This window comes from Anabrus simplex, chromosome 1 (assembly GCF_040414725.1).
Source record: "Anabrus simplex isolate iqAnaSimp1 chromosome 1, ASM4041472v1, whole genome shotgun sequence".
NCBI classification, from domain to species: domain Eukaryota; kingdom Metazoa; phylum Arthropoda; class Insecta; order Orthoptera; family Tettigoniidae; genus Anabrus; species Anabrus simplex.
In genome coordinates, this window is record NC_090265.1 from 159293629 (window position 1) to 159308889 (window position 15261).

At 37.2% G+C, this 15261-nt stretch overlaps 1 protein-coding gene across 1 annotated transcript in view; it reads left to right on the forward strand.

Annotated features, from left to right (window-relative positions):
* Positions 1-15261, forward strand: part of spn-E (spindle E) — a 323333-nt gene that overhangs the window by 134434 nt on the left and 173638 nt on the right. Inside the window, exons 13-14 of the mRNA XM_067157868.2 lie at positions 2774-2992; positions 9417-9643. Of these exons, the coding sequence (XP_067013969.2) occupies positions 2774-2992; positions 9417-9643 (446 nt within the window). The remainder of the gene's footprint in view (positions 1-2773; positions 2993-9416; positions 9644-15261) is intronic.

Here is a 15261-nt window from a genome sequence, read left to right on the forward strand (position 1 = left end):
TAAGAAGTCACATGTTCCTACAGTTCAGGTATGTCCAGTATTTAGTATTCACATGTAAATGATGAAAAATATATATGGGCAAATAGAATTGTTAATGTATTTAATTATAAATGAATTTGTACATGTTCTGCCATCAGTGATGTGTCGCAATACGTCGCGATTCGCTGTGAAATTTCTGCTGATTTTTCACTTTTGAAAGTTGGCATGTCTGCATTTCACCTCATGGTGTGTATTTCATCCAATCTTTTTCAGACAGAAACAGCACTGTCAAATCCAAGAATGCTCTTAGTGAGCCAAGTTTTCCACACCATTATGTGTTCTTATTGTGTTTTGTAATTATTTTCAATCCAGTACATATAATTCCCGTGTTACGTGTTCTATGAACACAAGACTGTTAGAGCCAGAACTGGGAACTTTCTAAGCTCCAAGTTCTCCTTGCCAAGTGTATGTTGCATTTCAAGGTAATATCTATCAACTCAATGATGTATTTCCATGCAACCACCTATAGGTGCACGGATTTTTCGTTATGATGATTGTTATCAGATTCCCCTTAATTTAATTTTCACCAAGAAACCGTCTTCTTATAATTTAATAAATTGTTGCAATGTGTTAAATGGTGGAACATCCCTCAAACTCTACATTATTCCAAAAATCCTGATACCATATCTTGCAGGCTTACTCTTTATGTACTGCCAGAATGGAAATTTTCCTTGAAAAGGTTCTACCTTTTCATTACACGTTACATATTCTGAAGGGGAGAATCCATTCTGAAAATTCTTGACGATCATTTCAAAAACATTTCTTACAGGAGCTAGTTCATCCACCTTTCTTCGCTCTTCACGAGTGTTGATATTGTGTAAAGACTGCTACTTTCATGAACACAGACACGCGTGGGCCACCCCACTCAGTGATTTACGATGTGCACTGTTCGACTGTCTCACAGGAACTGGTTGATACTGAGTGAAAACATGGTGGGGAACCATCTGGAGAGGTACAAGGGCGGAGAGAGTGCAGAAAAGTTATTTGTACATTTCACAAGGAAATAAAATGGCCTGCGTGTGTTTGAGGGTTAATGTGAAAACCAACTGCAACTGACAAAACTATTTTAAATAACTGATCAACCCTTGAGTTATACTAACACAGAAAAATTATTCTGAAGTTCTGCTATAGCTGTGGTGTACAGCTTTCTTGTCCTGATTCTGCATTTTCTTAAAATATACATTGGCAAATTGAGACATTTAAATACTTTCAGCTGATCGAATGAAATTATTTTCCTGTTTTAAGTGGTGAAAAGCCCATCTGAGTAACCCGTTTGTCTTTAATTTGTCATTTCGCGAGTGAGTCTGAAAACTACTCCTGTTACCACTGCAACCCTGATAATAAGGTACAGTCATTCTTTCAGGACATATTCCTCACATACAGAAGAAGAATGTTGTATGGACATGGGTCTGGAAACTCCTTTATTTCATGTTAAAACTCATTTTCTACAACTTAGCCCATTAATCATGGGAAACTCATAGGAACAGAACATATCAGCAGACCACATGAAACTCACTCTTATATGAAATCTTCAAAATGCCCTCCGTTAGCATTGGTGCATGCATCAACCTGCTATCAACCCATCTGGGATTCATAATCATGGGTCCAGGAGAGAACCTTAAGGAACTACAAATGACTACTCCAGGAAGCTGAATTACTGTCCCAGAATTTTGATACCTTTTTGTGAGGTAAGAATTGAACTGCTTCACTATTCAGTTAGCTATATTGAAATTTCTGAACTTTCTAATGAGAACATCATGATCTATGCTGTCAAATGCTCGACAGATATCAATTGGAGATTTTTTAGTAACTTTGCTCTTGTCCATAGAACTTCTGCGACTGTTATGGGGTCCAAAACCCAACTGGAGGGGGTCTAATCGATTATGCCCGAGTGGAAATTCAAACGTTTTAGCATGGATGATCTATTGGAAACCTTCAAAGAGGGCTGATGTGTTAATGGGTCGATAATCTGAGAACATGATGCGAGTTGAGACATTTGGAATGTGATGAACAATTGCATACTTCCATTGCAATGGGAATGTGTCAGTTGTCAATGGGTAATTGTAGCTGTGCATTATTACTGGATGAATATCATTGAAGGTTAGATGAAGCATTTCACAACTGATATCATCCTCACCTTTAAACATCTATTTCACTTGATTAATGGAAACTGTTGTCATTACAAATTCCTTAAAATCAGGCTTTTGTATTTTTGTGACTAGAAATTATTGTGTTTTTAGTCTTGAGGTCTATAATACTTCAGCCTGCACAAAGTATTTAGAAAATATCTGTATGATTAGAAATTCTTTCCAATGTACTCTTATTGTTACTGTAATCACTTGGCGGGTAGTGGGGAAGGGGGGGGGGGCTGGCAAATTGTGATTGCTGAATGTCACTGTTTGTGGCTCCTCACAAAAGATGTGGATCAGATCATGGCTGTTTTGAAAATGAATTTACATGATCACAATATCAGTGGTCCATAAAAGCTCCATGCTCCTTTTTCTTTGTTAAGGGACTGCTAATTTTGTTGTTTTTTTCCTATCAAACAATATTCAGTTACTTTATATTCTCTTTTTTTTTTTTTACCTCTCTGTAAATTATTCCTTATTAGTAATTTGAGTATGATGAATAGTTTATTGTAGGTTATGGTTATAAACCTTTGAAATCAAAATTTTTGACAAATATTTTCCTAATTAACAGGATATTATAAAGTTCTTATATACTTATCTTGCAGGTGTGGAGACATCATAAATTGAATGGGTATTTCACTCGATCAACTGGTAAAGGAGAGGAAAGTTGGGCGAAAAGTTCCTACATCCAGATACGAGTGATGCGAGAAGTTGCAGCTCTCGTTAACGACTTGAAACTCCGTCTCAAGAGACTTAATATTGAAGAATCTGTGGGACAGGGCAGAGTTACATGGAATGATGTACAGAAGCCTCTTGTATTGAAGGTATACAAATGTCATAGTAGTAGTCTCTATTAAAGTGCATAATTGTTTACTTTCATGTTAACTTGAATTTCAGTTTGTTTGGAACTGACGGACCCTTAAGCATGTATTTTGTATTCCTTGTTTAATAACGTATTTTTTTACAGGTATGTTATAATTTGATATTGAAAATTGTGTGTTGATAGAAGACTGAAAAACTTTTCAAGTTACATTGAATTGGTTAGGTTCAAGTGAAGCACTATGTTGCTATGAACAACATCAATTTCAAAATAAAGGAAAAGGAAAGACTCAATGATGAACGGTTCCTACGCGTGTCTACTGAAAACTGGCTGAATGAACTATGTGAAACACATGAAAGATATTGAAACGGACATGTGGTAATCTGATATGATCCAGGACAAAATGGAGCCCTTTATCATTGCTGTCAGTAGTGAATCTTGATCCGATTCAGAATGAGAGAGGACTTCAGCCTGCAGCGGTGAGGAGGAAACGTGCATAGGCAATAATTTTCATATTGAAGCCTATATTGATGGATATGACTTTATTTAAAAAAATAAGAGTTTTAATCCCACCTAATCAATATATTAATTTGAGCTAATATGTTTTTGGGCTACTTTCGACCAATATAATGATCATCTTCAGCAAGTCATACAAGATAAAGAACTAACCAAGAATGAAACAGAGCTGTCTAAGAACATAACATTGATATGTCCATTTAAAGAAGTCAAATGGAACTATAAAAGTCCTATAGTACTGTCGATTAATTTGTGACCAATAAGCTGTCTTCATTGGGAATGATGCGACTCATTAAATGCTAGAGGAGAGGTGTCTGACGATGCACGCTCGCACTCCCCCCATCCCCTCCTTGCACTGAGCTACACATCGCCCAGAATCAGCCAGCTAATGTTACATTTACTTTAATGTCTCCATAAATAATTGAGATAAAATGAAACTGGCAATGGCAACAGACGTATGCTTACGTCACCTAAAGAACTGGTTAAATTTCAAGACAATTATGAAAATCCTTTGGCCCGGAAAAGAAGAATTATAAAGGCTGATGCAATATGGACGGACTGTGACTTGCAGTACTTGCTATCTGGCTGTAAAAGCAAGGCAAAGGAAGGTCATTCATTCAGTACTTTGCTTGTCGGCCAGGGCACTGAAAACAAGGCTATGCAGAGCTTGCTGTTTGCATAACCTAGTGTGAAATACGGAAGCAACAATGAAACTCATATCTTTAAATACAAAGTGAACGACCAGCGTTGTCATTTCGTGAACTTGCACTTTTCACGACGTGTAACACTCAAACTGTTAGAGTAATTTCCAAATCGATACTTGTGGACTTGTAAATATCTCCAAATTTTAAACTTGTGAAGGACCTAAGTTGGGGACTTCTAATAATTTCTGTATTGAGGACGTATAATTATTTGTATGCATATCACTAACTTTTGTTATTTCTACTCCTACCGTCTTACTAATAAAAAGTCCTTATGCAGTTGTTTAACTCTTGTTTAGTTAAACAGTGAATAAACCCTGTATAAGCGTTTTACATTTTTCTTACTAATAAACGAGGTATACGCATTGTATTACTATACAGCACGTATACACTCGTTCCAAGGCGTAGGAATCTCTTCCTGCAGTTCACTGACGTATTTCGCATGTTCACCGCCTTTATGATCGCTTCTGCTGGTTATCTACGAGCAAAACTCTGCGGAAAGTCGCACAGTAGCACGGCATATCGAAAAGGCAGTGGCAACACTAAGTGAGACAGCTGGAAATTGGCTTATACTGATATCAACATTTCTTCAGCTTGCTTGTGTCATGAACGCCAGAAAAAGAAATGGAAAGGCTTAAGAAAAGATCAATAGCTCCTAACTGGGATAGTACGGAAAACACAAGCAATTGTAATTGAATCGGCGAGTTGAAAAGGGTACACATTCCAAAATCCTTACTTTTCTGGAGAAAGGAAAACCTGTTTTGTAGCTAAATGAAAGGTTTGATCAAAAAAGTTTCTATTAGGCATTTATACATCATATTTCTGCGTATTCAACTACAAAGTATGGAAATCATATTACGTATGGTTTTCAAGTTATGCCATTTTTTATCTCGAGGAATGTGTCCCATTTTATAGGTACTCAAATTTGAGAAAGATCTTTGTAGGGGCAGATAATGTATAATAAACTCGCAACTTCAAAAGTCTATTAAGCGGTAATACATTATTACACAAACATACGTCCAACCATCATTTCTTTTATAACTTAGTTATTCATTGTCATTCCATGAGACAGCTGGAAATTGACTTATATTGATATCAATATTTCTTCAGCTTGCTTGTGTAATGAACGCCAAAAAAGAAATGGAAAAGCTAAGATCAAAAGCTCCTAACTGGGGTAGTACGGAAAACATAAGCAATTGTAATTGAATCGGCGAGTTGAAAAGGGTACACATTCCAAAATCCTTACTTTTCAGGAGAAAGGAAAACCTGTTTTGTAGCTAAACGAAAGGTTTGATCAAAAATGTTTCTATTAGGCATTCATACATCATATTTCTGCGTATTCAACTGCAAAGTATGGAAATCATATTACGTATGGTTTTCAAGTTATGCCATTTTTTATCTCGAGGAATATGTTCCATTTTATAGGTACTCAAATTTGAGAAAGATCTTTGTAGGGGCAGATAATGTATAATAAACTCGCAATATCAAAAGTCTATTAAGCAGTAACACATTATTACACAAAAATACGCCCAACCATAATTTATTTTATAGTTATTCATTGTCATTCCGTCTCTTTAAAGTGTTTTACTTTACGAAGATGTCTAGCGTCCATAACCTCTGAACGGTGTATGTCTTCTATGTTTAAAATATCGTGAAGATCATCGTTATCGTCCATTCTTTCAATGTTAAATGGATAAGTCGAATATTTCACCACGATTATATTACTGTAGACAATAAATACCACGAAAATAAACTGCTCACTCGTTTCTTTTTCCGCTAATCGCTGCTATACAACGCTTATACAAGGGTCCTGGTCTGTATAAGCAATCCAATGAATAACTATAACAGATGTATACACAGGAGGCTTATACACGGTTTATTAGTAACGAATTTCACATAAACGGCGTATAAACCTTGTATATAAGTTATGCACCGTTTATTAGTAAGACGGCTATAGTTTGAAGAATTCCAAGTCAGTAGGGCCTACTCGAGAACAAGTATTATTTCTCCAGTGTAAAATATTTTACTTGCTTTCTGCATATGATAAATTTTATCGTGATTTCATATTGACAATTTAGAATGGAATAGAAAAACTGTAATATATTTCTCCACCTAGTCAATACATGTAAGGTCTGCACACACCAAGGCGGGACACGAGAAGCGGGAGCGAGAGCGAAACCTACAATCCCACGGTCGCTGCAAAGTTAGTCTTTCAGCACATACCAACGCAGGAAGTGGGAGCGGGAGTGAAACCTACAATCACGCATTTGCTACGAAGTTCGTCCAATACATTATGTCCTTCATGGCTATCTGTTTGAGGATGTTCGTGATTGTTTCCTCACGTTCTATTGCTTCCAGGACTGAATGTAGCAGGCGGTGCCGATACTTTCTTTTTAGACATTCCAGAACAGCCTGACCCATAGGTTGTATCAAACTTGTTTCATTAGGGGGCAAAAATAAAGCACGAATTTCATCACATACTAGATCATTTTCATCTGGCTGGATGTGGCCCTGCGTTGCCCAGCAATGAAACTGCTTTAATAGGTAGACTTGGTCTCAGTAGAGGGGACCCACAGTACGATGACATGGCGGAAATACGCAGGGAATGAAATGCTGTAGACAAATCATTTTAAATTTACGAAAATTAACATTCAAATAACGCTCGGGATTTGCGAGATTCCACTCCACTCTATGTATTTTTGTTTCAGATTTCTAGCTACTGGAGATTCCTATTCTACAGATGGTCACCGTTTCTGGGTCGGATTTACAACATTTGGTGCTATTATGCAAAATTTTTGCCAAGCACTTTGTGACAGAATGCAAGGAATATGCATGCCAGAACCATCTATCAAAACATGGATAGAATCAGCTCAAGTATATTACAGAATGCAGCAATTCCCAAACTGTATTGGTAGTATCGATGGGAAGCACGTTACTATAAAATGTCCGAGGAACAGTGGATCAAATTATTTTTGTCACCAGAAGAAATTCTCTATTGTACTTTCATCAATTGCTGGTCAAGATTACAAATTCCTATGTGTGGATATCCGAGGTCACGAAAGAAAAACAGTGATGGTGGTATTTTCCAGAAATCTGTAATGGGACAACGGTTAGAAGCGGGCACTCTTGGTGTTCTGAAAGACAAAAATCTTCCTGGATAGAACGTGCCTGCGCCTTATATCCTAATCGGCATGAAGAGTTTCCTCTGAAAAGTTACTTAATGAGACTGTTTCCATACAGGCAAGCAAAAGGAGACAAGCGCTAAGAAAATTACAACCATCGACTGTGTAGAGCAAGAAGGGTTGTAGAAAATAGCTGCTTAAAGGGTCTCTTAAATGTAGTTGTAGATGATCACTCAGAACAGTTATTTAGAGAAATATAAATGAAAACAAAAATTTATATAATGCTCTTCTTGTAAGTAACAAAAAAGATACAATTTTTATTGTTATTCGTTTGGATATTTCCTCTTCAAAGTCTCTTTTTTTATAGTCTGGGTAAATTTTTCTATGTTCTTGCACACAGTGTAATAACTGCTTCTGTTCTTCATCTGCTGTAATCAAACATGAAAGTCTGTCATTAATTTAACAGCTCCTTCAGCTGTGTCATTAACTGCTTTTAAAGTAGAAACCTTCTTTTTAGCTTCCACAAATGCCATGTTGTCTTTCCATGAAGATAGTTTCTTGAAGGAAACCACTGTCAAGTTTCAGTCGTGAAAATAAATCTTTACTCTTGACAGAAACAAAATCACTCAAAGATTTCCTTGAAACAAGATAAAAAATACTTGTAGTGCCTGTAATTAAAACAGATTTCTAAATTAAATACCAGATTAAATACTTTCCAGAATTACCAAAGCTTTCTTTTTGTAAGTTTTCTACAATGTTTTCTTTAGCCTGCTTATCAACTTCCTTATAAAAAATTGAAAGGATGGCTGTTTCCTCTGACAAGTACCACGAGTGTTGACTGAACTTATTTAAAGCCGCATTGGAAATCAACTTGTCAACTTTCTCGTAATTTTTCAAGGTCTTTAAAAAACAAAACTGCCACAATGAATAAACATCTTGTAAAGCTTGTTTGTCCTTAGCGCTCATTTTAAACTGGGACTTCAGTAAACACATTTATAAGGAATAAATAGCACTTGCCATCCATTGTGCGTGATGCATTGCACCAGGAGGTCTAATTTTTATTTTATTTTTAATGTCTCCACCCAGAAAAACAATAATCATCTCGTACAGTTCATTGTTAAAAAAGTCACCAATTCAATAATATTTGCCTCACAGAGATGTTGTTGGACAAAATCAGTGCATGGTTCGATGGCACTAGGATTAATATTCATTCTTCCAGTTGTCTCTAAACTTTTTGAACAGCAGAATATCAGGACTGCTAGTGATTTGTTGGATCTTTGATTGAAACACACTTTTGAGCACCAGTTCGTAAATATGATGGCGGCAAGGAAAGAGTAACAACTCTCTTTGTAGTTTTTGCTCTAAAAGCACACAAGCTCCATTCAAGCGTCCTGTATTAGATATTGTTGTATCACAGCACATTATTTGTACCTTATCATCCAGGTTCCAGTCATGAGGAGCATTTGACACTGCTTTCGCTTGCTCTTTGCCGGAAGAGTTGTCTAACTTCGGCACAGCAAGAAGTTGTTCTTCCTCGTCATATGAAATAATAAGTGGTAGGCGTTTTTCTTTAGAACTTCTTACGTCCAGAGCAGGTAACAATTTTCCATTCCAATGAACAGTAACTACTTCGGGCATGTTATTCTGAAAATCGGATTTAATGGACCTTGCTCTGTCTTTTCTAATTTGTGTTCTAAATAATAGGTCAATGTATCAGGTGCTTTTAAAAAAAATTGTATTTAATTCATTTATGATTTCCTCTGCAATTAAAGGAAATGATTACTTTTCCCAATTTCCAGTATAAAGTTCACAGTTCACCAGGTTATTATTGCTACTGAGTTGATCTTCGGTCCCACACACTTACTGTAATGGCAGTACACTTAAGTACTAAATGTACAAGTTTGTGCCTATTCTTTTGAATAAGCCTGTTAAGATTTGAGGGTGAAACATGGTCTATGTAAGAAAATAAGGTTGGTTGGTTTGTTTATTTGTGTATTATTTTGTTCTGAAGCTGCATGGGTAGATATTTGCTATTGAGTAATATGAATATATATTTTCTGTGTTTTAACAAATTGTATTGTTTTGTTAGATTGTGATTGCTGGAGCTTTCTACCCAAACTACTTTGTCCGTGGAGCACAAGGTGGCCAAGTTGATGAGAAGGATGCTGTACGCCAGTTGGTTGGAAGGGATCCTTATAATACTGTCTTCTTACAAGGGATGCCTTTGAATCAACCTGGCATACTTTATGTGAAGACCATCAAGAAAGCACTTGAAGAATGTGCAGATGAAATGAATGTCACATTTGACGGCACATGGTTTGTTCTAACTCTAACATTCTTTTGCATGTTAGAAAAAATAATAATATTAATATTGAAATTGTTGCTCTAGAATTAAATTCTGTTTTAGCTTAACATTGATACAAATCGTAGTGCATGTCCTGACAGGGTGTGAACCCTCAGGTTTTTATGTCAGTATGTAATTGATCAGATGGTCATATAATTCAAAGGAGGTATCAGTGGGTAAAGCAAATTTCTTGTCAGTGGGTGGTCGCAAAAAAATTTTGTATGTAGTATGCTCTCTCAAATTAGGCTATCAACTACTTGTACATAGATCTGAAAGTGCTTGTACAGTATTTTCAGTATAATAATAATAACCCGTGTGGGGATTTACCGGTCACCTCAATCGGGCGTGTCCCATTGAAATTGGGGAAGCTCGCTGGCTCTGCTGCCAGCAGAGTCAGAGGGTAGTAGTGAAATAAAATACCACCGTGAAAAAAAAAAATGGTCCCTTGCCAGGGTTACGGCGAAGACTGGTAAATGACCAGAAGCCAGAAAACATCTTGAGGCAACCTCTAGGGCTAACAACCCTAGTTGTAAAAGGATGGGTACCCGTCCAAAGCAAAGTCAAGTCAAAAAGCATGATGGCACAACATTTCAAGAAACATATCCCAGGGGGTAAATCTTCGGATAAATCCCTCGTCGTGAACGCCACGGCGCACGAGACTTGTTCGGATTCTGGGGGAGACTCGACATCATGCAAGAGATGAGTCGGAGCGCCTCGGTGTACCCCGAAGAGTCAAAAACTCGGGCCAAAATCTAAAACCTTTCTAGCAACTTTCAACATAAATTCACTTACACAAACTGGCAAGCTGAAAACCCTTACCAAAGCTCTTCACGAAAATCAGATATCCATAATGGCCCTACAAGAAACAAGGTACCCAGATGAAGAGATTTTTGAATCCGAAGGCTACCGATTTTTCAAGAGCAAAGCACAAAGAGAAATCCTCAATGGAGCTGTGATGCTTGGAACCGCGCTTGCTGTTAGAACCAAGATCCTTAAATCGGTTGCAAATTTCGAACCTGTGAATGACAGATTGTCTATACTCACAATTAAATGCGCAAACAAAACCTACGCCCTAGTTAACGCACATGCTCCTACAAACGATAAGAACAAGTCTGATCCAGACGAAGTTGATAATTTCTGGGACCTACTGGATGAAAAATTACACAAAATCCCCAAAAACACCATGTCAAGCTTCTTTTGGGTGACTTCAATGCCCAACTAGGCCGTGAACAGAAGTACAAGAAAGTTATCGGAAATTACCCTGCTCACAAAAGAACCAATCCCAACGGCAAAAGACTGGTGTCCATTTGCGAAAATCACAACCTGCAGGTCATGTCGACCCACTTTCGCCATCTACCCAGAAAGCAAATGACTTGGCGTTCTCCCGTCCAAGCTCTCGGAGAGTTCCAAATTGATCATGTTGCAATCTCCAGGAGAAACAGCCCTGAGATTATGAATGACAAGGTAAAGAAAGACATCAATGTGGCCTCAGATCATTATATGTCTCTTATCAAATTCAAACCAATTCCCGCAAACACAAGGAAGACAACCAAACAGATCACACGCTTCGACAATGATAAACTTCGGCAAAGGGTCAAGGAGTTCCAGGAGAAGACTAGACCAAATGACTGTGACTTTAACAACGCCAAAAGTCTCCTTGTTGAGGCCGCCAAAGACGTTGCAGAAATCAAGAGAAGCAAAAAGCATGCCTGGTGGAATAGTACCTGCGAATCAGTCCTCCAGGAAAGACGCAATGCGTGGAAACAGTACTACTCTACGAAATCAGAAAATGATTGGGAAACCTACAAAACCCAACGTGCCCAAGCAGCTAGGGTGTTCAGAACTGAGAAATGTAAATACGAAAAATCTCTCATTGAAAAGATAGAACAAAACTTTAGGAAGAATGAAAGCAGAGAGTACTACAGAACCTTCAAACGCAAACTCACTGGCTACAAACCACCATCTCTATGCTTTGAGCGAAAGGACGGCACACTGGCGAAGTCAAATGAAGAAAATTGCAGCATTCTGGCAGATTACTTCAAGAATTTACTTAATTGCTCTAAAGCGCAAAGCGCCATTGAGACCAAGGAACCCTTACTCAGGTACGCAGATTCCAGACCACCCGACAGAGATGAAATCAAGCGCCACATTGCCCGTCTCAAAAATAACAAAGCGCCGGGGGAAGACTCGGTAGCAGAACTATGGAAATATGCTCCAGAGGAATCACTTGATCTCTTGCAAAAGCAAATAGAAGAAATTTGGAACAAGGAGACCCTACCCGAAGATTGAAAAATAGCTTTGATCCATCCATTACACAAAAAAGGCAGCATGAAGAACATCAACAACTACAGAGGAATGTCTTTGCTACCCGTGACTTACAAAATTCTATCACTTGCCATCCTGGAGCGTTTGGAAGCACAAGTCGAACATCAAATAGGTGAATACCAAGGAGGGTTCAGAAAAGGTCGCTCAACAGCTGAACAGATCCAAAATCTCAAAATGATCATCAGATATTGTACACTAAGCTCCAAGCAGTATGTGTCTATCTTTGTGGACTTTAAGAAAGCGTACGACTCCATTGACCGGGAAGTCCTGCTAAACATCTTACATGAATTTGGAGTTGATTTGAAACTGCTGGTGTTAATTAGAGCCACCCTGACCAATACAAAATCCAAGGTGAAGTTCCACAGATGTGTCTCGCATTCCTTTGACATCAAAACAGGAGTCCGACAAGGGGATGGGCTATCCCCGATACTCTTCAACTGTGTTTTTGAAAAGATCATCAGAACCTGGCGGGTGAGATTACAGGAAACCAACTACAGTCCATTGAGAATAGGAACCAAATCCAAGGGGATCGCAACAGACTGCTTAGCATTTGCCGATGATATTGCTGTTCTCTCAAATGACATAGAAACTGCTAGAGCTCAAGTTGAAATTTTAAAGGAAATTGCTGATCAAACTGGTTTGCAGATATCGTTTGAGGAAACAGAAGTAATGACTAACATCAAAGAGGCTCTACCAAAACTCCATACAATATACGGGGACATCACCCGAGTAGACAAATTCAAATATCTGGGTGAGATCATCATGAAAAATGGACTGGACAAAGAAGCACTTCAGGAGCGAGTACGCAAACTGGAAATAGCCTACCAAACGTCCCGCACAATCTACAACAAAAATGCCTTTTCTAAAACACCAAGATACGTCACTATGAAACAGTTCTGAAGCCAGTAGTTCTATATGCAGCCGAAACCCTGTCTCTAAATGCCAACAAAGGACTCCTTGAAGAACTGGAGAAAAGAGAACGCAAAATTGTGAGAGGAATCTTGGGATCAAAGTACAGAAATGGAATCCATCAAAAGAGATCCAACAAGGAAGTCTACAGCAAAATAGAGAAAATTGCCGACACAATCAGAAAAAGACGGGCACGATTTTACGGTAATCTGAAAAGAATGGACGGAAGAAAGTTAACTAAAGAAATCTTTCAACCATATCTGATTCACTTTCAAAGTGAACAAAGTCTATCCACAACAGACACTCATACGGAATAAAAAACAGCTTTAGCAAAAAGGGCATTGACATTGCGTTGAAGACAAACAACAACAATAATAAGAGAATTTTGTTTAATTTGCATAAAGTTAATAGGTCCAGTAGATTCAATAAATCAAGAGTATATTGCATCAAGTGCCAAAGTTGTAGAAATAAATATATTGGTCAGTTGGGGAGGAGTTTGGAGACGAGATAAAAGGAGCACTTGAATGCAGTAAGACACAAAAGGTTCTCAGAAATGGGTGAACCCATGGATGAATACAATCATAATTTTACGGAAATAGATAAAGATATGGAAATACTGCACACGACAACGAAAGGAAAATTAATGGACGCTCTAGGGAAATAAGTATATATATTGACCAGAGAAGCAGTAATGAAAGTAATTTAAATGAACCACTGAATGAAGTAAATATGATGTACAGATTAACACACATTTATACAAGGAAGAAGGAGAGAAACAGAGAGCGAAAGAAATAGTTCCGGTTGTTGACACGTTCCCCCTCCCGCCCCTACATTACGTAACCGGCAGCATAGCGACAAGTAGCAGCGCGGCTCATAACGTCATTGACAGCAAGCAAAGAGCAAGAACATGTTTGTTTGATGCAGACTAGTATAATAATGTTTCGTTCGTGGATAAATATGGTAACCAGTTGAAACTGAAGTATGAAAATAAAATTCTCTAATCATCTGAGATGTCGTTCTTTTCATAAAATCTGTCGCTAAAAGTTTGTAGGTTGTTTATTTAAAGGAATTTGATGGTTAAAATGCCTAGTATGGTCATTACTTAACCGGCAGCATAGTAGCAGCTCACCCCGTGAGGTCATTGGCAGTACGGAGGACATATTGTTTGGTTCAGACCAGTGTTATGTCAACTTTAATTTGTGGATAAATTTAGTTGAAACTGAAGTACCGGTAAGTGAAATAAAATTCCCCTGTCATCTGAGTTGTCGTCTTTTTCACAAAAATGTCTCTAAAGTTGGTTTGATGGCTGTTAATTTCAAAGGAATTGGACGTTTAAAATGGCTAGCATGGTCGGACGGGATTAAGAGGAGGAAATTCAGATTTATGTGTGGCCTCAGAAATATAGCAGTAAGTGACAGTTATTGGAATAAATATGGTAATGGAATTATAGATTATAAATTTAAATATAATGTTTTCTTTTTTTAGGACTTAAGGGAGAAATTTTCAAGAAGTGAGCAGAAAATATTTTTTAAGTTCAACATAGTGACTAACTTAATAGATTATTATTAATTATTAATTAATAATTAATTATTATTAATTATTCTGTTTTAAAGTGTTTTACTAAATGACAATGTAAAGGCAAATTTAGACACAAAGAAATATTTTATTTCTTTTTTAGATGTAAATAAGGACGTAAGTTTCAAGAGCAGAGCAGATTAAAAAAATTAGCATATAGTGACTAATTTAATAGATTTTATTCATTTATGATTTGAAAATTTATATTTTAAAGTATGTAATAAATGACATAGTAAGTAAAAGTTGAAACACAAAGAAATATTTTAACAATTTCAAGATTGATATATAATTGTTCTGTTGATAGTACATTGGTAAAAATATATATAAGTCCAAAGATGAATTGATGTTTTGGCACCGCTGAAGAAGAGAGTAGTTAGCTCTCAAAACATGTACGGTAATTAACTATAACAACACATGTAAAGTATTGACAAGGCGGAAAAGTGTTCTATAGAAATTTGGTTAAGTACACTATGGGGCAAAGGATATTTTTGATCGAGTGTTATTTGCACAAGAAGAAGAATCCAGTTAAAAGGTGCCATCGAAAATTCTGTAGGCACTTTTCCGGTTCTACAGTACCATCAAAATGTTACTTGCATCATCATCTAATAAGAAAAAACAGCAAAGGAGAACAGCTCTGACATTAGAGGTTAGATACAGCTAGACTGCAAGTCAGTCCACATAAGTTGCTTAGGAGAGTAGCTCAGGAAACAGGTATTTCACATTCGTCAGCACGTAATGCAACAGATTGATTACATTTAGAGTCTTATCAGACTTATTCAGT